This window comes from Macaca mulatta, chromosome 9 (assembly GCF_049350105.2).
Source record: "Macaca mulatta isolate MMU2019108-1 chromosome 9, T2T-MMU8v2.0, whole genome shotgun sequence".
In the NCBI taxonomy this organism is placed as follows: Eukaryota; Metazoa; Chordata; class Mammalia; order Primates; family Cercopithecidae; genus Macaca; species Macaca mulatta.
The window spans coordinates 16,434,076-16,459,554 of NC_133414.1; the positions used below are offsets into that span (position 1 = coordinate 16,434,076).

Sequence of the window (25,479 nt, forward strand, 5' to 3'; positions counted from 1 at the left end):
GAGCCTAACCATGGCCCGCCGAGCTGCGGTGGCTGCGGAACCGGACCCGAAAGGCACCGTCCCTGGCCGACGTCCTCCCGAGTGAATGCGCCAAACGGGCCTGGCGCAGGGTATGGGCGCCGGACACCGCAGAGCATCCCAAAGCACGCGCGCGCGCTCGCTCCGCCCCGCTCGGCTCCTCGCTTTTGGGGCCGGGCCTACCCTTGGGGCGCAGGCGCGCTGACCGCCGCGGCGGGGGGTCGGCCGCCAGTGACGTCAGGACGCCGTGCGGGTTCCATCCCCCCTACAAGCCCCGGCCCCCAAGTCCCGCGCGGGCCGGCCAGGGGCGGGGCGTCGGGCCAGCTGAGCTATCCCGTCAGACCGCGCCAGTTTGAATGAAAGCTCCACAAGATGGCGGCGGTCGGGGCCGAGGCGCGAGGAGGTGAGGCTGGAGCGCGGCCCCCTCGCCCTCCCCGTTCCCAGGCAAGCTCCCAAGGCCCGGGCGGCGGGGCCGTCCCGCGGGCCAGCCAGACGGCGACGTGGCGGTTCCCCGGCCGCCGCGCCCCCGACTCCGGGACGCACGCTGCGGGCGCCTACCCTCCCCCAGGCCGCTGACCCGCCTCCCTGCCCGGCCGGCTCCCGCCGCGGAGGTGGGCACTGCGCGAGCCTGGGGCGCTTCGGCTGCGGAGCGTGGCCTCTCCGCCCGCTCGGCCCGGCCCCCTTGGCGTCTCCCGTGGTGGCTTCGGGGGTCGGGGCCGCTCCCCGGCGGTCCCCGGCTGGAGGTCCCGGGGGCCCGGCTGCGACTGGCTCCTTTGTGGTGGTTCGAGCGCGGCGTGCGGCATGCGCCCGGGCCTTTGAAGTGGGAGGCGGGAAGCGACGCCCGCCGGCGTGAACATGACCTTAATATCAGAGGGGGAGAGGAAATCGGGGCTCCTGTGTGCTAAGGGGATAACCGAGGAACCCCCCCCCCACAAGGCGGACACGCTAGGAGGTTGAGTGCCTCGTTGGAGAGTCGCCCAGAAAGTGGGTATTTGAGGTTGCAGCCTCTGGCTTACGGTAACTCTTCCACCCACCGGGAGCTTGGTGTTATTTCTGTGGACGCTGGGGAATTGGGCACCGAGCGTGCGTGGGTGTGGGCGTCGGGGGGTGTTGGTGTCGCGCACGCTTTGAGAGCCTGGAACTTTTCCGTGCGTTCTGGAATGTAAAGGTGTTTTCAAGCTCGCCTCCTCTCCACTTGGATTATGACCTCATTATCCCCGAGTTTTTCTTCCTTGGAGAATGTCAGGGGTTACTGTGAACTAAGCTAGCGGAAGGTGTTTGTGGTGGTCATGAACTATTTAATTTTGTCAGTGAAATATTTTTCTACATTACTGGAGACTTGAGAGATTGTCGTTTTGCTTTTTTTTAACCACGTGTTTGCAGTTTTTCATGTTCACTTTTTTTTTTCCTTTAAATTCTCGAAGAGCATTTCCTTTGCGGGTTGTGTTTTGAATCCTCAACTAGATAAAAATGTTTAGGAAAAGCACACAAACACACCTTGGGTAGATACTCAAGAGGAACCACCTTTATACGTGATCCCCTTAGTGAGGTCAGCTTAACACAAAACGTCCTCTAGTTTTTTTAGATGGAAGGGACTTACGGGGTCATTTCTCTCCTATCACTGTCCTACCCCCAAACGACCACTCCAAAGCAATCGGCCTCTTCCCCCACGTTTTCTGGAGGAAAATACCTTTCTCTTTACTGCTTTAGGATGGAGTCGTTTGCAGCCAGTGAGATGGTGGAAATTATGCTTAAGGGTTTCTGACAATGAAGTAGTCTCTGTGTGAGGTGGGGAGGATGAGGAAAGGGTGCAGGAAAAGTTATTGCTGCTAACAAGTGTTCTCCCTTTCCTGAAATTACCTCAAAACATAAAAGGTGATCGCAACTACCTTGGAGAGCTACCAAGTAAAGCTTGAGTTTACTGATAGATTTTGTTTGGTAACACCAGTTTTCTCCATTTTTTTCCAGTGAATGTGACAGCCAGACAGATTGAGACCTCACTAAAGTCACATAGCTCGGTGGCTGAGCGATGGGTAGGGCAGAGGACTTTTGATCCTGTCTAGTGCTTACCATGACACTAGCGCTAACACCAAGTTTGTTCCATTTTCCTAAACGTGTTTGTTAATTTACACTTTAAATTCAGTGTGGTAACATGCTACTTACAGAAATTTGAGGGTCAAATCTTCTGGAACACAATTAGTTTCTGGCTTCTGGAGGGTTGATGATAAGTATGTCTAATTTTCTTTGAGTTTAGTACATGGCTTATGTAAATTGAACACCGTTTTAAAAGTTTGGCTTTAAAAACAATACAGTCAATAAGTATTACAAAATATCAATATACTCTCCATTTTTTTAATAACTCGAGTTTATTCACCTTGGTGATAATATATTGCAGTATGGGTAAAATAATAAGTGGAATTAAAGCTTCATGCAACATTTCAAAGAGAAAACTAACATATGAGTTTGTAACGTAGAAATATATTTTTATTAGATTTCAGTTTTGTCCAGTTAAAAAAAAATGAGTTATGTGTTAACGAATTATAATGTTGTTTTAAAGTATATTTTAGATGTGTTTTTAAGAATAAGTGTCCTAGAGATTTACATTTTATTAAAATAGTGATTATAGTCTATGTAGAATACAATGAAAGTAAGAAACACTACCTCTGTTGACCTGCATCTGCATATAATTTTTAAAAAGCTTACAGACATGAAACATTTTCGAGTGACTTAATGGAAATCAACTGATGTCAGTTAAACATAGTGGAGTAGAAATCCATGAGAAAATCCAAGAACACCAATTTAACGAAATAGTTCCTTAATGTTTAACTTTTTCTTGAAGACGCATAATTGGTTTCTTGTCATAGGAATTTTTAGTCTAAAATTGCCAGTTGAAAGTTGGGGAATAGAGGGTTTTTCTCTTTTTTATTTTAATTGAATAGCTATTTCATTAGTAAAGAATTCTATTTTCTTATTGTAGCTTGGTGTGTGCCTTGCCTAGTTTCACTTGATACTCTTCAGGAATTATGTAGAAAAGAAAAGCTCACATGTAAATCGATTGGAATCACCAAAAGGAATCTAAACAATTATGAGGTGGAATACTTGTGTGACTACAAGGTAGTAAAGGTAAGGCAAATGTCTAGCCCCTTACAAGAGACCTAATCAGACTTCAGTATTTCATATTTCTGTAACAAAAAAAGAACCTTAAAAGTAAGAAAAGCTCTTCTTAATGTTTAAAAAATTCTAAGCCATAATAAATTTATGTGTCCTGTCATCTGTGTTGCCAAATAGCATTGAGAGGATTTTGAAGCTTACAATGTTCTTGCATTAGAATATTTTAGTGCTCGTATTAGTGCTCATATCACTCTACATCCAACTCTTGATTATCTCCATGTGGGTTACCAGAGCAAATGTTTGATCTCCAATTGTCTTTCGTTTTGTTCCTGGATCATATTTCCCCACTATCACCTGAAATGAACCTACCGTTTCAAACCAATTTTAGTGTTATTGAATCTCAAGAACATCACCATTTGCATTTCCTGCCATCCTGTCAAACTCCAGATTTAGTCAGGTTCTAGGTTATAACAGAATGGCCTGGATTACGAAGTCATTTCCAGCTTTTGTTTAGTGCCTTAGAACTTAAGCAAACTCGTTTCACTTCTCTAAGCCTGCCTTTATTGCTCTTAAAAAATGGCAGAGTTGTTCTCTAAAGATATTTTGATCTAAACTTTATATTTTTGAGTAATTCATCTGTCTATAGCCTACCTCTCTTTCCAAGAACTGTTTTGGTCATTAATCTACCAATTCTATTGATAAGTGAATCGGGAATCCTGTTTAAGTCTTTGTTTTCCTCCTTCATCTTCTATATTGAATCAGTCACTAAATCCCATTCTTTCAAGTTCCTTTAGTATCACTGCCTTCCCCGCTCAGTGGGATCTTATGCTCGTGCATTTCACCGGCACTCTCAGCATCCTTCAGCCCCTGAAACAGCCCCAGTCATCTGCCATCTCAGTTTACAACCTATGGACTGACCAATCCAGCTGAGCATATTATACAATCATGCATATCAGCCCCATTATAACTTATTTCTGTTCTCACACTGCTCAGTTCTACCTGACGAGCTTTTAATCTTGCTTGCTTTTCCCATTCTTGTCAGCAGGTTTTCCAACTTGTGTTACTTTTCTGGGTTTCTTACTCTACCCATTTCTTGTTTTCTGCTGAAGACCTCCTACCTCAATGAAAAATAGGATCCTTCATGTGTAAACTCTCAACTTACCTTCACCGCCAGCTGTTCACTTATTCTTACTTCCAGAGGTGCCACCATTTTTCTTTTTTCTTCCTATCTACCCCTTCTAGGACTTTTTTTTTTTTTTTTAAAGACCCGGAGTCTCGCTCTTGTCGCCCAAGCTGGAGTGCAGTGGTGTGATCTCGGCTCACTGCAACCTCCACCTCCTGGGTTCCAGCGATTCTCCTGTCTCAGCCTCCTGAGTAGCTGGGACCACAGGTACTTGCCACCATGCCCGGCTAATTTTTGTACTTTTTAGTAGAGTTGGGGTTTCACCATGTTGACCAGGCTGGTCTCAAACTCGTGACCTCATGATTTGCCCACCTTGGCCTTCCAAAGTGCTGGTATTACAGGTGTGAGCCACTGCACCCTGCTGGATTTTTTTTTTCTTCTCTGGTGTCTTGTTTATATCAAGCTCTCTTTTTTTACAGATATATCTCAGTTAGTAAACATATTCAGATCTTCCCTAACCTTCAAAGAATCTTCTTTGGCCTTGCCTCTCCACTCATGCAAGTGTTTGTCTTTTTCTACTACTGCATGTCCCATTGACTTTTTTAACAGCTTTGTTGAGATATAATTCACATGCTGTTATACAACTCACCTATTTAAAGTGTACAATTCAAATTTTTTAAACCGGGCACAGTGACTCATGCCTGTAATCCTAGCACTTTGGGAGGCCAAGGCAGGCAGATCACTCGAGGTCAGGAGTTCGAAACCAGCCTGGCCAACATAGTAAAACCCTGTCTCTACTAAAAATACAAAAATTAGCCAGGTATGGTGGCGGGCCCCTGTAATCCCAGCTACTCAGGAGGCTGAGGCAGGAGAATTGCTTGAACTCCAGAGGTGGATGTTGCAGTGAGTTGAGATCATGCCACTGCACTCCAGGGTGGGCGACAGAGCAAGACTCAGTCTCAAAAAAAAAAAAAAAAAAAAAAAACCCACAAATTTTCTAGTGTACTTTAGGAGTCAGTTTTAGAACACTTTTCGTTATCCCAAAAAGAAACACTAAACCCCTTAGCTACCACCCCTTACCCCAGATTTCCTCAATTACTCTTCTACCTCCAGCCCTAGGCAACCACTACATCTGTCTGTCCATTTGCGTATTTGGACATTTCATATAAAAGGAGTCATACCATATGTGGTCCTTTGTGATTGGCCCCTTTCAGCATGTTTTCAAGGTTCATCCATGTTGTAAAATATATCAGTATTTCATTCCATCTTATTGCCAAGTAATATTTCATTGTATGGATATAGCACATGTAATTTATTCATCACTTCGTGGACATCTGAGTTGTTTCCATTTTGGGACTATTATAAATAATGCTGTTATGAACATTCGTCTACAGGGTTCTGTGTGGACATAAGTTTTCATGGTTCTTGGGTATATACCAAGGAGTAGAATTGCTGGGTCATATGGTGACTCTGTGTTTAACTGTTTGAGGAACTGCCAGACTTTTCCAAAGCACTGCATTTTACGTTTCCACCAGCAGTGTATGAGAGTTTCAGTTCTTCACATCCTGGCGAATACATGATGTTATCTGACTTTTTGATGATAGTTGTCCTAGTGGGTTTGAAGTGGTATCTCATTGTGGTTTTGATTTGTATTTCTCTGACTAATGATACTGAGCATCTTCTCCTGTGCTTATTGGCCATTTGTATACCTTTGGAGAAATGTCTGTTCAGATCCTTTGTGCATTTTAAAAAGTGGATTGTCTGTTTAAAACATTCTTGTAATCATTCTTCACATAGTCTGGATACAAATCTCTTACTAGTATGTGATTTGCAAAAATTTTCTCCCATTCTGTGAGGTGTCTGTCCACTTCCCATTAGCTTTTTAACCCACCTTATTCTGATTTTTGCCCCTCAGTAACCTTTTAGATGTCAGATTTGAAGACCTTGCATCTTATTCAACTTTTCCCCTTTTAACACCATTGGCTACCTTTTCCTCTTTGAAACTCTCATCTTTGGAGAGATTGTCTAGGTTTAAAATTTGCCTCTTTTACAAGTTGTGTGATCTTCAGCAAGTTACTTAGCCTTTCTTTCATTTTCTTCATCTTTGAAACAAGGATCATTATTGTACCGTTCTCACAGGGTATTACTAGCATTAAATGAGTTAATATAGATAGAATGCGTGGAACAAAGGCCGGCATAGTAATTATACTATATGAGCGTTTACTGTGATTATTGTTACCTCTATTCCTACTTCTTTTCCACCTGTTTTTCTTACTATTCTTTATGAACCTTCTTTACTATCTCTTATCCCTCCCTCTGAAACGTTGATAGTCTTAAAGGCTCTGTTCTTGGCCCTCTGCTCACCTTGTAGTTGCTCTGTAGGCAGCCTCTTTCCCAGTGGTTTCTACTTGTATGTGTTTGGCTCATCATTCAATCTTTCTGAGGCCTTGAACCCTTTCTGGGCTTCATTTCGAACTGGATACCCTACAGGTATCCAAGTTCACATTCAAAACGGCACCTGTTTTCCTCCTTCATACCTGCGTTTTGCACTAGTGTTCCCTATCTTGGTTAATGGAAACGTAATTCTCCCACTTACCTAACCTAATGATTGCATATATCTTTAATTCTTCATTTCTTTTTACCCTCTAAATCTAATGGGTTATCATATTATGTTATCTCTGTCTCTTTGTCCTTTCCTGTTCATTCCTGCTGTACTTTCACAGAGAGAATTAGTAATAGTTACTTACGGGTCTGTGCTTACATTAAGAGAGCTACCAAGATTCTTGTACAGAATCCTGAGTTTCATAGTTCAGTTTCAGATCACTTTTGCTGTTTAGTTTCTCCTTAGTCTTTCTCATCAGTTCATCTCTTTTCTTGCTTCGGAATAAGTGACCTTCCTTTGCTCGCTTATGTCCTCAGTACCCCACATACATCCCCCATTTCTTCTGCCTGGCATAGATATTGAATCTCTAAGCCAGCATTAGTTCAGCATACCTCTGCCTTTTTTCTTCTCTTTCTCTTTTTCTTTTACAAATTCAGAGTAGGTGAAGGATCTTATGACCTTGTCCTTTTCTTGTGTGGCCATCTCCACTTAGCTCATGAAAGACACTGTCTCAGTACCATATTCCACCATGCCATTATAGTTGTTCCTTAAACCTAGCTCTGATTGCATTCAAGCCTTGCTTTAGACCTTTTCATGGTTCCCTGTTTACCAGTCTCATCTGAGACACGTTAGCATAGGACCAAGGTTTTTTGTCATCTGGCTACCCGCCACCTTTCCAGCCTCATCTCTTGTCATCTATCCTGTTTTCTGAAATGGAAATATTTATAGATTATTTCATTTAGCTAAGATGTACTGAGCACCTGTTATGAGCTAGGTACTGTTCTAAGCATTGGAAACATAGCTCAAAAACAGACACAGCTTGCATTCTAATGCCTTGAACATATCATGCACTTTTGTGTCCCCTTTCCTTATCTAATTCCCTCTTCAGAATACTACCATTTCTCTTCCCTGCTTCGCAAAATCCTACACAGCCTGCACAGTTCAGTGCAAAGGTCACCACCTATTGTAGAACCACCTGCCATTTCTCACCTCCAGCAAAATTAGTTGATTTATGTTCAGGATTTACAAAGCACCATTCTTGCCATTATTCTAGAACTTGTAACACTTTATGGTCTTGTTTGTATCAGATCTTCCCTGCTAAATCATCCACCATTTGAGGGCCAGGACTGTCTCATTGTAGTCCCGGTACAGAACGGGTGTTTAGTCCGTGGTCATTGAATTGAATTGTCTTTTGCTTCGGTCATGTTTCTAGGGCGTACATTCACTATTAGAGTAGGCCTTCCTGGCTTCATGCTTAGATGATAGCAGCATTCTGTTGACTCGTGTCTCCTGTTTGTTTTTCTCGTAGACTTACTCAACAATTATTTGAGTTTCTTCTGTGTGCCAGGCATTGTGTTAGGCACTGGGAATCAAAAGATTAATAAGAAACTCCCTCACTATAAAGAACTCACAGCCTAGTGAGAAAGTTTGACAAATAGCCCGTTGCAGTGTAGATGTATAAAAAGTGCTGTGGCACACATCATTACAAGATCTGTGGGAGGTGCACCTTGGATAGGTCACAGAAAGCTTCCCAGAAGTGATGTCCAATTGGAGCCTGTCCAAAGGTGAGCATTGTAATTGTCTGTGGCTTCTGTCTGGAGAATGAGGTGATAGTAGATGGACGTGGGAAAGAATGAGAGGTGAGTGAAGGATTTTTCAGCCATCCTAAGGCAATGGGGAGTTAGTTGGCAGGTTCTAAAGAGAGTGACACATCAGGTTTGTAATTGAGAGAATTTTCTCTCTGCAAAAAAGAAAGGGGATTGATAGGGGGATAACACGTGCACGGCTGCATGTTCTGAATGGCTGTCATAGTAACCAGGCCAGAAACAGTGGTGCTTGGACTAAAGTATTAATGATGTTAAGGAAAAGTAGGTGTGCGGTTCTTCTGTTCTTTTTTAAAAAATAAGGATGTAAAATGTATGTCTGTGGCTTGTGGTCACAGGGTTGGGTGGGGGTATGGCAGTGAGGGTGCCAGGTCTAGGGAAAATACAGGTTTCTGACTTGGGCAGTGGTTTAGACAATGTTACTGTTCCCCAGGAATACAGGAGTAGGAACTAGATTGGGCTTGGGGACCCATTTCTGGTGGGTTTAAGTTCTACTTAAAATGTACTCAACTTTCTTGAGTACTTTCAAAATGTACTTTCTTAAGGACATTTTAAGTGGGACTTAAACCAACTGGAAGTGGGGCTCAAATCAATAGTGAGATCTAACTAGAAACATAGATCCTAAAGTAATTGGCAAAAAGATAGAGAGGGAAGCCTTGGGAGTGGATGCAGTTTCCTATTCATTAACTCAGCTAATATTTACTGGCCATCTACCATGTCCTGCACTAGGAATTGGGAATCTGAGCAATGAGTGATATGAGGGTATGGTCCCTGATACTTTGGAGTTTATTTTTCAGTGAGGGTAGAAATACCTTAAATGCAGTTGGACAAAGTACTTATTGTAGTTGAGGTAAGTGTTGATGTGACAGAAGGATCTCACTTATCCTGGAGAGACTGGGCAGGTATCCCTGAGGAACTGATGTTTCAACTTAGTACTAAAGGAAGAAAGGGATACGTGGGAGGGATTTCGAGGCAGAAGACAGCCTGACTTCAAGGAGTAGAAAGAGGGCCTTCAAGGAATAGAGGATATGGGTGGAACAGAGCAAGTAGGAGGGAGCGCGATGAGGCTGGCGGGATGGGCAGGCCCCAGAGAGTGCTGTTCCTCATAGGCCGAGGACAGGATTTTGGACTTCCTCTTAAGGGCGTAGAGTACCATTTAGTAGTTTTAAGCAGGGGAGCGGTGTGCTGAGATGTATGTGTTGAAAACATGACTCTGGCTGTTGTGCCCTGAATGGGTTGAGGGTGGCAAGAGGCGATTGCAGTAGCCCAAGCAAAGCAAATATGAACAGAGAACAAGGACTGAGGATGAGCTCTGAGAAGTAGGTGGGGACACTCGTAGGAAGGACTGTCAGAGACTGAGACACACTGGCAAGAGAGGTAGTCAGAAAATAGGAAGAGTTGGCCGGGCGCAGTGGCTCACGCCTGTAATCCCAGCACTTTGGGAGGCCGAGGCAGGCGGATCATGAGGTCAGGAGATTGAGATCATCCTGGCCAACATGGTGAAACCCCATCTCTACTAAAAATATAAAAATTAGCTTGGTGTGGTGGTGCTTGCCTGTAATCCCAGCTGCTCGGGAAGCTGAGGCATGAGAATCACTTGAACCCAGGAGGTGGAGGTTGCAGTGAGCCGAGTTCGTGCCACTGCACTCCAACCTGATGACAGAGCAAGACTCAGTCTCAAAAAAAAAAAAAAAAAAAAAAGGAAAGAAGGAAAATGGGAAGAGTAAATCATGGGAACCAGAGGAAAAGATGATGTCAGCAGGAGAGTATTAAACAGTAGGTCAAAGAACTGGAAAGAATCCACTGGATTTAGTAATGGAGGGTCACTCATTCCCTTAGAGCACCTCTGAGAAGAGCCAAAGGAATGAATTAAAGAATGAACCAGACCGGATGCGGTGGCTTACGCCTGTAATCCCAGCACTTTGGGAGGCTGAGGCAGGTGGATCACCTGAGGTCTGGAGTTTGATTCAGCCTGACCAACATGGAGAAACCCTGTCTCTACTAAAATTACAAAATTAGCCGGACGTGGTGCATGTCTGTAATCCCAGCTACTCGGGAGGCTGAGGCAGGAGAATCGCTTTAATCTGGGAGGTGGAGGTTGCAGTGAGCTGAGATCGCGCCATTGCACTCCAGCCTGGCTACAAGAGTGAAACTCCATCTCAAAAAAAAAAAAAAAATTAACTGGAGGTGAGAAAGTAGAGTTAAGTAGGATGGACAATTCTTCCATGAATCGTAGCTTTCAAAAAAACGAGAGGGCTACATGGGTATAAGGGTGTTTATAATTTTTTTCAAGTTTTTTTGAAAAGACCATTGTGATAGTAGTTTTTTTTTAATTTTGAGGAAATACTATGCATGTAGTTTTAAAAAGTGAATGTTATAAAAGGTCAGATACTGACATCTACGCCGTGACCTAGTTTCAGTCTCTCATTCTTAGCAACTTAATATGTCTTTTAGAAATTCCCCACATATACAAGCGTTTATATCTCAGAGGAGGTTTAGTTTTATTTTGCTTTTTAAAAATGGAGCCTGTTTAAATGCTTGTGAGAACCAGCAGAGATACTGAAGAGACAAGAAGAATTGACCAAGGAAGTGCGTCTGTCTTTTCATGTCTGCATCCACCTTCTCTCTAGCTCCATGGCCATGGAAGGCTGGAAGTTAAGGCAGTTAATGCCTGGTGGTTTCCATTTTCTCTTTGCATTAGGAACACAGGTCATACATCACTGAAAATAACACAGGATGTAGGGATGGGAACCTTGAACAAAGTGGAGGAGGTCTGAAATAGCCAACTTGAGAAATGGAAAGAATTCTGTGGGGGGAGGCAAAAGGTTGTTACTATTATAAATTCATGTGAAGGGTCAAGTTGAACTTAAAGGGTGTTAGTTGTAGTAGTACTTAGTCTCAATGCAAGGCGATTTTTCTGCAGCATTATTGTTACTACATCACCCCTTCACACAGAATAATTTCTGACAAAACTATGAGTATGTAAGATAGTTCAGTGAAGAACAAGATCCTCTGTACACATTGATGGACATGCACATAGCTTAGTAAGCTAAGCAATAAATATTGCCTATAGCTTTGGTTTCTTAAAGTATACAAGGTACTTTTGTGTTTCGAGAACCACCCCTGTGCGGCATGGCACAAAATAATACTAGTCCACATCTGACAGTAGATTGATATTCCTAAAACACTGATTGAACCTAGGGTGGTTAAGAACTAGAATAACATAGAAATCATTATACTACAACCTGTATTTGAGAGATCAGGAAAACAGAGCTCTAAGAAAATACTTTAACAATGTCATGCGGCTCACTTTTTTCAATTCTGTGTCTCTAACCCGGCTGTCACAATTCCTACTCTTACTGGCATGAAAATTCAGTGATTTTCCGTGACTATAATAGTTCTCAGACTATGCTCCTGTGGAACCGTGTGTTTTCATAATCAAATTCCAGTTATTTATTTAGAAACAAGGTCTCACTCTGTTGCCCAAGCTGGAGAGTAGTAGCGGCTGTTCTTGGCTCACTGCAGCCTTGACATCCCAGGCTCAAGCGATCCTCCCATCTTGGCCTCCTGAGCAGCTGAAACCACAGGCAATGTGCCACCACAGGCATGTGCCACCACATGTTGCTAATTTGTAGAGACAAGGTCTCACTATATTGTCCAGGCTGGTCTCCAACTCCTGGGCTCAAGCAATCCTCCTGCCTCAGCCTCCCAAAGTGAGCCACTGTGCCCAGCCAGATTCAGGTTATTTTAACACTGATATTGAGTATGATGATTATTTCAAAATTGGTAGAAAAAATTAGCTAGTGGAAAGACACTTTTTTTTGTTCTTTGTCTTCCCATATGTTTCTTTTAAAGTTTTGGTGTTTGCTGCCACTTGTTGGCTATAGACAGCAGGTGACAAATACTGAGAAACCATGAATTGCTACCTCCAAGTTTATCAGCTTGTATTTCCTTTAAGAATTCATACAGTTAGTGTTGTGATTTGTATATTGCATACCCTTTGGTATTCGTATTTTTTTGTTACACGTTCAGAAACATTTAGTCACAGCCTAAAATATGGTGGGCAGTTGTGCTATTTGGGGGCTATAAAGAATAAGATTCCATCCCTTCCCACAAATACCTTAGAGTTTAAATTGGAAATTGGAACAAAAAGGAGTTGGTGGTGATCAGTTCTTGGGTATGGGGACAGGAAAGACTTCATAGAAGAGGTGATATTTACGCTGTTTTAAAAGATGAGACAAGCATTCATTATGCCAATGGGAAAGGCCCTCCTAATTAGGGAGAAGTTTGTGAACAAAGCAGCAGAGGCATCAAAAGGCCTGGCATGTTGTTCATTGTGGCTAGTGTGTGTTGTGTGAATGGGGCCATCATGAAAGATGGAGCCAGAGGGGCATCAGGAAACAGTTCCAGAGTGACTTGCTTTCTGAAAAGAGGAACTTTGAACTTCATTCCCTAGGCAGGGTGGAAACCATTAACAGTTTTTAAGCAAAAAAAAAAAAACAACAGTAACTGCTTCTGTGGATTTTTTGTTTTTACAAAAAAACTATAGTAAAGAAGGATAGAGTGTTTGAAGCTGTAAGTCTGGAATAGGGAAACCAGTTGGAAGATTAATGTAAGAATGCAGGCAAGAATTGAGGGCCTGGTGTGACTAACGCTATAGAAATAGAGATCGACAGGAAGAAGTCCATCTCTAAAGAAACTTGGTGATGATTGGATTGAGGAGAAGAAGGAATTGAGATAACCTGGTTTCTGGCTTGTGTGAGTAGGTGGACAGGTAAGATTCACCATGATGAGGAATACAGAAATAATCTGATGTGGAAGGACAGTGGTGAGTTCTGTGTGGTTAGATTGCTTTAAGAAGCATCCGGTAGGCTATTGGATATATTGGGCTACAGATAAAACTTGGAGAGTCATCAGCATATAATTAATAGTTAAAACCATGGGGTGATGAGGTTGTCCAAAGAGATCGTTTATAGTAGGAATTCTCTAAACCTGGAATCTGAATATCCTGAAATTACCCAAAATGTTTTATATGTGGTTTTTGTTAGAGAAAGGTCCATTGCTTTCATCAGATTCTCCAAAGGGATAAACATGTTCATGTGAAAAGGGGTGCCAGACAGGGTCCTGAGTGTCTCCATTGTGTAAGTGATGGGCAGGGGAAGCAGTCTCAGCAAGGAAAATACAGAGGAGCAAGAAGGAAGTCTGAGAAATGGTTAGGTGGTGGCTCTTACCTTAGAGAGGCCAAATAAGAGGGGGTTGAAGAGTCCATGGGTTTGGCAATTAATAGATTTGTAAAATTGTTCCTAACTAACAAGATGGAGTTAAATGTACTTCATGAAGCTCGCCCAGAGGCACCATGGTTTCTGAGAACTTTAAGAACCACTGGCCTACAGTAAAGTTCAAGTGTCTCAGCAAAGTAAGTGTTACGGTTGTCTAAAATTTGCTCTTGCCTTACCATTACAAGTTTTAGCTTGTTTCAACATTCTGAACCTTAAAGCTAGACAGATCCATCTCTTCACTATTTTTTTGATACTTCATGCAAATCTTAGCTTTCAGCTTTTGCCCATGTTTTTCATCTTCCCTGCCATGTTCCCTACTCAATCACTGCTCTCACTCCTTCAGAGTGTAGTGTGTACTGCTTTCTGTCTTCCCTTTTCTTATTGTCTGAGCTGTATTGATTTCCCTCTATATTCTGGTGATAATGTCTTACGTTGCTACTTATTTCACGTTATTGCTGCCTTTTCCCTATGAGATTTTACTCCTAAAGGCTAGTAATATATTTCCCCATACCCCCTAGTGACCAAACTTTCATATACTTATTATAGATACTAAAATACTGGAATGGCTAACTGACATAAAAGATAGTTGGGGGAGATGTCTTTTATTTTTTTTGGATACAGGATCTCGCACTGTCACTCGGGCTGGGCTGGAGTGCAGTGGTGTGATCTTGGCTTACTGCAACCTCCGCCTCCCAGGTTCAAGCAATTCTCCTGCCTCAGCCTCCCAAGTAGCTGGGATTACAGGCACCTGCCCGCCACCATGCCCAGCTAATTTTTTGTATTTTTACTAGAAATGGGGTTTCACCATGTTGGCCAGGCTGTTCTTGAACTCCTGACCTCATGATTCACCCGCCTCGGCTGGGTAATGTGATTAAGAAAAAATTCATATGATGTATTCCAAATTACATAGGAGTGATTTATGGATCATTTTTGCCACTGGGATTCCATTTCTATAGGTAATCAAGAGTTGATTACATGTCAGAATAAGATACTGATATAATAAGCTTATGAACGTTTTGGCCTTTATTTGGCATTTTAGCTTATTGAATTTGTTTCTTAAAGTGGTTTTCTGTGTAAAATTATTTTTCAAAGTGGAAATATCTTAATAAAATATACTTATAAAATATAAGTCTACCAAGTTGACACAGAATCTTACTAATATTTCTATACTAGTCTGCTATAAGTATTCATGTTTTATAAGCATATTTCCTGTTCATAAATTCAAGTAGGTACCAATGTGATTAGCATATAAAACTTGTTCATTTAAAATGCAAGTGATTCATGTAAGATTAAATACAATTAATTATTTTGGAAATAACGTCAGTGGCCAGTGTTTTTAATGTTCCTGGATGATTTAACCATTGACTTAAAGCCACCATTTCTGTTTCTTTCATTGTTTACTGGGAATATTTGGCATAACCCGGGCTATGGTAGGAAAAACTGTAGCCAAAAAGAGGACTAGGGTTGCATTGCTTTATTCTAGCATCTGAAAAATTTAAAATGTTTAGAATTAAGGGGAGTAGAAAAGTTACATGCTGCCAGTTGGATCTCGTATCTACTACAGTGTGAACAGATACCCGCCAACAGCAGTCCTGAATTGTAGCGGTCACCTGAAAGGAGGAAGAAATCCTTAGGCCTTAATGGGGCTCAATTTGACAAATACTAAAATGTACATCAAAGCTTTTTTTTTTCCTGGAACCATAATATGTATTTCCACAGAATGCAGTTTTTGTGCACATCCGCACACTATTTAATCACATTTTTTAAGAGAAAAAAACTTTTGACCAATTTTCAAAAGAAAGCAAAGTTCTTTTAATTCACAAGGATTACTGCTTGTTGAATAGAATATAATGAAACAAAACATTAAGATGCAGATAGTGGGGATAAAATAAGCACACTCCTGGGTGGGCGCCTGGTTCCTGCACAGCTGCCTCATGGTGTCCCTCAGCCCAATTTGTGCCTCAGCAACATGGCAGATATCACATGGCTTAGACCTTTAGTCATTAATGCATTATAACTGTTAAAACAACTGTCATGGACATCTGTACTTTATATAAAAACTTTCTTAAAATTCTCAGGGAAAAGCAGTTATCTCAACAAGATTTTTCAGTATCTATGACTTAAAATGATAATGTAACTGTCCAATGCAGTTTAATCCCCTTTTTATTTCAGAAGACATTTTATGATCTAATGTTACCCCTTGGGCATGTGGCTATATATTATTCCAGAAGAAAAAAAAAATTACTGAGACCACTTCAAAATTTATTAGACACACAAGTGTGTTTTTTATCTTTTATTTTTTACCTTTTTTTTTTTTTTTTTTTTTTAACATGGAGTCTCGCTCTTCTGCCCAGGTTGGAGCGCAGTGGCTCACTCACAGTCTTGGCTCACTGCAACCTCCTCCTCCTGGGTTCAGGCGATTCTCCTGCCGCAGCCTCCCAAGTAGCTGGGATTACAGGTGCCTGCCACCACACCTGGCTAATTTTTTGTATTTTTAGTAGAGAGGGTTTCGCCATGTTGGCCAGGCTGGTCTCACACTCCGGGCCTCAAGTGATTCACCCGCCTCGGCCTCCCAAAGTGCTGGTATTACAGGCATGAGCCACTGCGTCAAGCCTTAACTGCCTTTTTAAAAAGAAACTTAAACATGGCATTTCCTTACCTTAAGGGAGGAAAACAGAGTCACTGGAGTGAAAAGACAAGATACCGTGGTGCCTTGTTGCCAAGGCATTGTGGCCAACAACAGTGTGAGGGATAAATTAGAATAGTTGCTATTAGGTGGCATAAGTGCCTGCTACCTCATCCAGTCATGGGTGAGTCTAAATCAGCATTCTCTAGAAGAGAGCTGTCCGATAGAAATGTAATGCGAGCTACAGACGCCATTCAGCATCTACCAACCACATTGAACAAAGTAAAAAGAAACAGCTGAAATTGCTTTCAAGAATATATTTGATCCAATATATCCAAAATATTATTTAAACCTGTAATCAATATTTTAAGTTGAGATACTTAATGTTCTTTTTTTTTTTTTTTTTTTTTTTTTTGGTATAATACTAAGTCTTTAAAATTCAGTGTGGTTTTTTTTGCTTTGTTTTTTGTTTGTTTGAGATGGAGTCTTGCACTCTGTCGCCCAGGCTGGAGTGCAGTGGTGCAATCTCAGCTCACTACAACCTCTGCCTCGCAGGTTCAAGCGATTCTCGTGCCTCAGCCTTCCTAGTACTGGGATAACAGGCACGCACCACCACACCCAGCTAATTTTTGTGTTTTTAGTAAAGATGGGGTTTTCCCATGTTGCCCAGGCTGGTCTCGAACTCCTGGGCTCAAGCGATCCATCCACCTTGGCCTCCCAAAGTGCTAGGATTACAGGCATGAGCCACCGTGCCCAGCCTTAGTGTGTATTATATTTTAAGCATATCTCAATTCGGATTGGCCACATTTCAAGTTTTCAGTAGCTACATGTGGCTAGTTATAACTGTATTGGACAGTTCATCTCTAGAACATCTAGAGAACGTGTGCCCATGATGTTGAGAAATGAGTTCCCTCGTGTCTGGTGTATGATATTAAGTTATGGACATTAAGAATGCCTGAATCTATTGCTGGCCAAGTAAGCCACTAACCTAGGTCATAAAGAGTTAGCTTTGAGACCATCTATTTCCATGATCAAAATAAATACATCTGGGTTTAACCTACATCACCATTTAGTAACATAGTCATAAGTTTCATCTTTTTCCAGGTAAAACTCTATAGCCTCTTATCAAATATGTTATGCCACATCTAAATTCCATATTTTATGTAATATAAGGAAAAATATTTTTATTTGTATGATTTATACTTCATGTGTTAGGAACCTGTGACTACATGTTCTGAACTGTTAGTAATAAAAATGGTAATGGATACCTTACTCTTGAAGATTTTTAATTATTTTCGGTAAAACTGGGAAATAGCCATCTGATTTGCATTTTATTTTCTTTTGTATTTTAAGGATATGGAATATTATCTTGTAAAATGGAAAGGATGGCCAGATTCTACAAATACTTGGGAACCTTTGCAAAATCTGAAGTGCCCGTTACTGCTTCAGCAATTCTCTAATGACAAGCATAACTATTTATCTCAGGTAAAGAAAGGCAAAGCAATAACTCCGAAAAACAATAACAAAACTTTGAAACCTGCCATCGCTGAGTACATTGTGAAGAAGGCTAAACAAAGGATAGCTCTGCAGAGATGGCAAGATGAACTCAACAGAAGGAAGAATCATAAAGGAATGATATTTGTTGAAAATACTGTTGATTTAGAGGGCCCACCTTCAGACTTCTATTACATTAACGAATACAAACCAGCTCCTGGAATCAGCTTAGTCAATGAAGCTACCTTTGGTTGTTCGTGCACAGATTGCTTCTTTCAAAAATGTTGTCCTGCTGAAGCTGGAGTTCTTTTGGCTTATAATAAAAACCAACAAATTAAAATCCCACCTGGTACTCCCATCTATGAATGCAACTCAAGGTGTCAATGTGGACCTGATTGTCCCAATAGGATTGTACAAAAAGGCACACAGTATTCGCTTTGCATTTTTCGAACTAGCAATGGACGTGGCTGGGGTGTGAAGACCCTTGTGAAGATTAAAAGAATGAGTTTTGTCATGGAATATGTTGGAGAGGTATGTATAATTTGCCACGTAGTAAATGATGAGCATGTAAGGTTTATACTTTTGGAAAATTGCCTTTTTATCTCTGTAACAGATACTTGGTACATTTTGAAATTTTCATTTGCAGATATGTAGAAATTTATTTTCTGATTTAGGAGAAGAGTTCACTGGCATGTTTAGAAATAAAAAACTTTTATGTGAACAAAACAATATGTTAAATCGATACAGTCATCTTTCAACAAATACACATTCCTAGTAGTCAAACCTAGCATTTGTAAAATTTAAAATATGACAAATGTTTTTATCCAAAAGTCCTAAGAAGAAACTCAGATGTAACACATGCTGCTTTGAAACTTGAAAGTTTTAATTTACTTCATCTGTTTGACCAAATATGGTTAAATGTAGTTGGCAGAACTCTATTTTGGATCAACATGAAAGATACTATATTTGTAAGTATTGTAAAGTATACACAAGCATTTGTTGCATCCGTAAGAAATTAGGCTCTGTGCATCTGTAACTTACTTTTGAATTGTGAAGACCATTCTCAAAACTACCATACAAATACTAGCAAATTTATTTTTATACAAATCATATATCTATGTGTATATATATATGAATGTAAAAAGTATTTGCCATGTGTCACATACTATTCTAAGCACTTGATGTATTAATTCACTAATCCTCTCCAAAACTCAGTGAGGTAGTACTATTTCTTTTTTGTTTTTTCTTTTTTTTTTTGAGAGGTAGTACTGTTATGTCCATTATTATAGAGAAATTGAACACCTTGCCCGAGGTCACACAAGTCACATAGTAATAAGAACCAACATTCAGAGCTCCAAAATCAGTCGTCTTCACCATGACACCACACTGCTTCAAACTGAAGGGTAGGTTGAGCTGTGACTAGAAAGACAGGAGCATGGCTACATATCCGGAGTTGTCAACTCTGGATTTTTTAGTTGGAATTGGGTCACCTATAATTATCTGTGTTCATCTAGAATTCTGAAACTAAATTAGGTGTCTGTTTTGATTCTTATACTTTTAGACAGTGGTAGGTTATTATAAATTATTCAGTATACAAGATCTTACATAATCAAATTATTCTTTTTGTTAACCAGAAGTTTTTAAGTTGCATTCTTAATGAGTGCAGCAGCCAAATTTGGTTGGTAACATAAAGCACTTTAGACACTTTCAGTTTCTTAAGCTGAGCATGTCATAAAACTGTTCTTAAGAGCTGAACTGTGGATGACGATCTTAGACTTACAGAATTGCATGAAAATAATGTATTCTACAAAAACGAAACCTTCCATTCCAAAGTTAACATAGCTTCTCCCCTGTATTTTTAACAATTTTCCATTTGTAACTGCATATAGATAAGTTACAGGAAAAATGTGTCTGGATCATAATTTAGAGCATATACTTGCAGATTTAGTCTTTAACTTTCAATTTTGTCCTGTAGAGAGCTATGGTTGTATAGCTTTTTGAACATCCTAATTATAATGAAAGTAATGCAGTGTTTCAACTTACTGCTCAAATCCTGTTTAAAAAGTCATAAATCAACTGGGTACAGTTAATCCCAGCACTTTGGGAGGTCAAGGCTGGAGGTTCACTTGAGCCCAGGAGTTCCAGACCAGTGTGGGCAACAGAGTGAGACCCCACATCTCTACAAAAACTAAATCATTAGTTGGGCCTGGTGGTATGTACCTGTGATCCAGCTATTCAGGAGGCTGAGGCAGGAAGATCACTTGATCCCAGGAGTTCAAGGATGCAGGGAGTCATGATGGCACCACTGCATTCTAGCCTGAGTGACAGAGTGAGACCCTGTTTAAAAAAAAAAAAGTCATCAATCTTTTGCATTATCAGTTTTCTTCCCCTCATTTTCCCACCTCTTTCCATCTGACTCCTAGTGTGAATGTTTGCTTTGATGACACTCGAATTTCTTACTTTTTAAATATTTGTAGGTATTTGCTTATTAATAGACATGTAGATGAATGCTTCTTTAGTTCAGTAGCTACGTAATATACTGTAGTTTTTTTCTGTTTAGGTAATCACAAGTGAAGAAGCTGAAAGACGGGGACAGTTCTATGACAACAAGGGAATCACGTATCTCTTTGATCTGGACTATGAATCTGATGAATTCACAGTGGATGCGGCTCGATACGGCAATGTGTCTCATTTTGTGAATCACAGCGTAAGAAGACATACGTAAACTTTAGACACGACTAACAATTCAACCTAGTACTAGTTTCCATAGCTAAAAAATAATTCTCTTTAAACTACATATCCTTTTAACATTTCCAAAATACGTATTTTATAATGAGGGCAGCTTCTGTTAAGTTATGGTATTATTGCTGTACTAGGAAAAGTAAACATTGAGGTGCCTACCGAGTATTAATAGCATGTATTTTGCAAGAGTCTTTACATATGTTACTTCATTTAAACTTTCTAGTAACTTTGTACGGTAGGTATTATTTTCATATTACAATGAGCAGAGCAATTAAGAGGTAAAGTGTCCAAGAATTACACAGAACTGTGTCTTAATGGAAGTTAACACGACTAAATTTTAGGATGTACAAACTAAGGTAAATGTATTTTCTTAAAATGTAAACATGTTACAACTTTTTATAAAATTTAAAGATTTGTATAGTATTTATGTAGGGCTATTTTTCTAAATTATAAATTAGTATTTTTCCTTGCCTTTTAATGTCTGAAAACACTTAGAATATAGCTGGAACTTAACTGCAGAATTCTGGACTCTATAAAAACTATTTCCAAAAATTAGGGAAGTTAATAATTTTGGGTTACCTACTAAGTACTAAGTGGATAACATTAGGCTTGTTAGGTTGACATTATCTTCATTTTGTAGATAATAAGGATACTGTGTCTCACAAAGTTATATAGCTGAACATATAAAGGAAGGTAGACCATGTTAAACTTTTGATGGATTTCATAGTAAGAAATTAGTGTATGATTAGCAGACACCTTCTGGTCCCTTGTTTGTTGATTAACATTGAAGAATTTTTTTCTTAATGATAAATTCAAGATAGTCTCAAAATAGAGATATTCTATCCAAAGACCATTACACAGTTTTGATTCCTTAGTATGACTCACTACATCTTTTTTCTTGCATATTCCCTAAGTTACTGTCGTATTCTCAAAACATTGAAGAGTTTGGATCAAAAGTTTAAGCAGTGAAACTCCATACAGTGTAACATTTGATTTCTGTAGTGCAGATTTGATTTTTTAAACACAGTTATTCTAGTTCTTTAAAGTATATGCCTTACTGAAATAGTTACAGGTGAAATAATAATGTAATCTGGGATTTGCATTGAAATTCTCCAGGAAAAAAAGAAACTTGGGACTAGATGACTAAGATTGGCAAGCATGTTACTAATTGTTGAAGCTGAATAGTGGATACATAGGGATTTCTTATTTTCTCTATTTTATACTTGTCTGAAATTTTTATAAGGGAAAACAATCTTTTTAAATGTGCATGCCTCAAAGACCTCTAAGCAATAAGCAACTTAATTTCCAGTGGAACTTAAATCTCTTGGAAAGTAAACATTTTATATGGCATGTAGAAGGGCTTGTTCACACCGTTTTTACTTAAATGGGTTCTAATGTTCCTTTTTAGTGTGACCCAAATCTTCAGGTGTTCAATGTTTTCATTGATAACCTCGATACTCGTCTTCCCCGAATAGCATTGTTTTCCACGAGAACGATAAATGCTGGAGAAGAGCTGACTTTTGATTATCAAATGAAAGGTATGCTTTTCAAGTACAGTTTATTTGTTGTCAGTTTCAATATGAAGAATCAAATCCGACTAGGAAGAGACCTTAGATATCTGAACCAAACTAATACTAAAGATGAAAAGTTGAAGCACTAAGTTGGTCATCCTAAGGTCCAAAGCTAATCCGACAGCTAATACTACAACCCAGGTCTACCTGACCTTCAGCTGAGGAATGGTTCTACGTCGTGTTTTCTCAGAACTTCCATTTTGGAAACTGATTTATTTATTATAGAATCTTTTCTTAATACTGTACTACTTGTATTTTTTTTTTTTTTTAACTGTGGGCTAAGCATGGTGGCTCCTGCCTATAATCCCACCGCATTAGGCTTGAGCCCAGGAATTCAAGACCAGCCTGGGTAACATGGCGAAACCCTGTCTCTACAAAATATGAAAAAACTAGCCGGGTGTGGTAGCATGTGCCTGTAGTCCCAGCTACTCAGGAGGCTGAGGTGGGAGGATGGCTTAAGACAGGGAGGTTGAAGCTACAGTTGAGACGTGAATAGCACCACGGCACTCCAGCCTGGACGACAGAGACTCTGGAAAAAAAAATATAAGCCTACAGTTTTGAATTTTTACTAAGAGATGTATATTCAAAAGATAGAAAATATGATTTAAATCACATACAGATTTATTCTACTCCTACTTAAACCTGGCTTTTAAAAAGAACATTTAATTCTATTTGCTTTATTGTGACAATATAAATGTTTTCTTTAAGAATGACGGCCTTTACATATTATCATTACTTAACCTCTTACATACTGTGTGAAATGAGTGTGTATTAGATATTCCCAGTAAGTTTCATCATTTCAGAAATCCTTTCTCACAAATATGGGCTAATAACATAAACTTTACCTATTATTAACCCGCACCATCCTTTCAAGACAATTCATTATGATTTGAATATGAATATTAACATTTATTTGTAAATATTTCAAAGGGAACTAACTGCATTTCCTTGGGAGTTAACTTACTCTAAGGGTCTTGACCATGTAAGTACCCTCTAACACTGATAATAAAGCTAATATAATAGAAAATTTGAAATTTATTCTAAATTGTCTTAACTCTCTTTCTGTATTTCTTTTTCTGTGTCTTCAGGTTCTGGAGATATATCTTCAGATTCTATTGACCACAGCCCAGCCAAAAAGAGGGTCAGAACAGTATGTAAATGTGGAGCTGTGACTTGCAGAGGTTACCTCAACTGAACTTTTTCAGGAAATAGAGCTGATGATTATAATTTTTTCCCCAATGTTAACATTTTTAAAAATACATATTTGGGACTCTTATTATCAAGATTGTACCTATGTTAATTTACAATTCATGTTTCAAGACATTTGCCAAATGCCTCTGAAGAGAGGGTCACTGGGTCTCATAGATTGATTTGAAGTCTACATATCTATAGTGCTTAGAGACCAAACTAATGGAAGGCAGACTATTTACAGCTTAGTATATGTGTACTTAAGTCTATGTGAACAGAGAAATGCCTCCCGTAGTGTTTGAAAGTGTTAAGCTGATAATGTAATTAACAATTGCTGAGAGATCAAACATTCAGCTTGCCATAAACCTCAAATTTGGAGAAACAGTTAATTTGGGCAAATCTACCAGTTCTGTTTTTGCTACTCTGTTGTCATTCCTGTTTAATATTCACTGTACTTGTATTTGAGACAAATAGGTGATACTGAATTTTATACTGTTTTCTACTTTTTCATTAAAACATTGGCATCTCAATGATATAGAAATTTAAGGTATAAAATTAAATGTAAAAATTAATTTCAGCTTCATTTCATATTTTGAAGCAATCAAGACTGTTGTGATGAGTGTATGTCTGAACCTGTAATTCTTAAAAGACTTCTTAATCTTCTAGAAGAAAAATCTCTGAAGAGCTCTCTCTAGAAGTCCAGAATGGCTGGCCATTATGCTTCTTTGAAAGGACAGGATAATGGGACCAGGACCGTTTTTTGGAGTACCAAGCAAGGGGAATGGAGCACTTTAAGGGCGCCTCTTAGTAACATGAATTGGAAATTTGTGTCCAGTACCTCCGGTCTAAACAGTCTAAACAGTAAAACAAGCTGCCTGGAGAGCACCTGTACCTAATGATACTGTAATGTACATTAACATTACAGCCTCTCAATTTCAGGCAGGTGTAACAGTTCCTTTCCACCAGATTTAATTATTTTTATATTTCCAGCAGGTTCTTCTTAAAAAGTAATCTATATTTTTGAACTGATACTTGTTTTATACATGAATTTTTTTTAGATGTGATAAAGCTAAACTTGGCCAAAGTGTGTGCCTGAATTATTAGACCTTTTTATTAGTCAACCTACAAAGACTAAAATAGAATATATTAGTTTGTAAGGGGGTGGGAGGGTTCCAGCATAGTATCGAATCTCAATCAGGAAAAACTATGCTTTCATGTCTGATTCTGAGATTTCTCATCGTGTTGTCGAAAATGATAAATGCAGCAAATCTAGCTTTCAGTATTCCTAATTTTACCTAAGCTCATTGCTCCAGGCTTTAATTACCTAAAATAAGCTTGGGTAAAATTGAACCAACTTCAAGAATGCAGCACTTCTTAATCTTTAGCTCTTTCTTGGGAGAAGCTAGACTTTATTCATTATATTGCTATGACAACTTCACTCTTTCATAATATATAGGATAAATTGTTTACATGTTTGGACCCTCAGAATCTGTTAACCAAAATTGCAGAATGGGGGGCCAGGCGTGCGTGGTGGCTCACACCTGTGATCCCAGCACTTTGGGAAGCTGAGGTAGGAGGATCACCTGAGGTCAGGAGTTCAAGACCAGCCTGGCCATCGTGGTGAAACCCTGTCTCTACTGAAAATACAAAAATTAGCCGGGCGTGGTGGCACACGCCTGTAGTCCCAACTACTCAGGAGGCTGAGGCAGGAGAATCACTTGAACCCAGGAGGCAGAGGTTGCAGTGAGCCAAGATCACACCACTGCACTCCAGCCTGGGTGACACAGTGAGACTCCGTCTCAAAAAAAAAAAAAAAAAAATTTTTTTGTTTTTTTTTTGGTTTTTTTTGCAGAATGTGTCAAGACAAAATACTTTCTTAATGGCATTTGTGTTTTATGAAAAATCAGTCACATAGTGTTAGTGTCAGTGTTAAGAAAGGGTCACAGGTTTACAGGTTGCCCCCAGTGGCCATACTTTGAATTGTGATTCTCACGGGTTTAAAGATGTGATTTTTAAAAAATCAGTGTTTTACCATCTAGTTATTTGATCTTGTCCACTTTTTTGTGTTTAACAAAAGTGTAAAACTGGAAAGCAAAGAAAAAAAGACTATTTTCAGTAAAC

At 39.8% G+C, this 25,479-nt stretch overlaps 2 protein-coding genes across 12 annotated transcripts in view; one reads left to right on the plus strand and one right to left on the minus strand.

The window, feature by feature from the left end:
- Positions 1 to 367: 367 nt before the first annotated feature.
- On the plus strand, positions 368 to 25,478 carry SUV39H2 (SUV39H2 histone lysine methyltransferase). Of its 5 annotated transcripts, XM_077945816.1 has the most exons (7): positions 368 to 421; positions 2,996 to 3,141; positions 13,774 to 13,874; positions 17,717 to 18,388; positions 20,418 to 20,564; positions 22,008 to 22,137; positions 23,259 to 25,478. In XM_077945816.1, exons 3-7 carry the CDS (start codon positions 13,815 to 13,817, stop codon positions 23,363 to 23,365), a joined length of 1,116 nt encoding a protein of 371 aa, XP_077801942.1. In that variant the 5' UTR covers positions 368 to 421; positions 2,996 to 3,141; positions 13,774 to 13,814; the 3' UTR covers positions 23,366 to 25,478. The 5 variants fall into 5 exon arrangements, with proteins under 5 accessions (XP_077801942.1, XP_015002010.1, XP_002805605.1 ...); XM_015146524.3 differs by lacking the exon at positions 13,774 to 13,874 and having other exon boundaries at positions 368 to 1,002; XM_002805559.4 differs by lacking the exon at positions 13,774 to 13,874.
- Positions 15,196 to 25,479, minus strand: part of DCLRE1C (DNA cross-link repair 1C) — a 60,502-nt gene continuing 50,218 nt past the window's right edge. For 4 of the 7 annotated variants that reach the window (XM_077944994.1, XM_077944993.1, XM_077944995.1 and 1 more), the window contains one exon: positions 18,720 to 20,194. In XM_077944994.1, coding sequence (XP_077801120.1) covers positions 20,133 to 20,194 — 62 coding nt within the window. In that variant the 3' untranslated portion in view covers positions 18,720 to 20,132. Of the gene's footprint in view, positions 15,348 to 18,719; positions 20,195 to 25,479 lie in introns of those variants that run through there. The other 3 variants (XR_013397678.1, XR_013397677.1, XM_077944997.1) reach the window with 2 other exon arrangements.

Bases quoted from the DNA above. Each gene is read 5' to 3' on its own strand.
- SUV39H2 (XM_002805559.4), top strand. From the start codon at position 391: ATGGCGGCGGTCGGGGCCGAGGCGCGAGGAG. The intron at 422-2,995 runs GTGAGGCTGGAG...TTCTTATTGTAG, and splicing joins CGGGGCCGAGGCGCGAGGAG to CTTGGTGTGTGCCTTGCCTA. The intron at 20,565-22,007 runs GTAAGAAGACAT...GTTCCTTTTTAG, and splicing joins CTCATTTTGTGAATCACAGC to TGTGACCCAAATCTTCAGGT.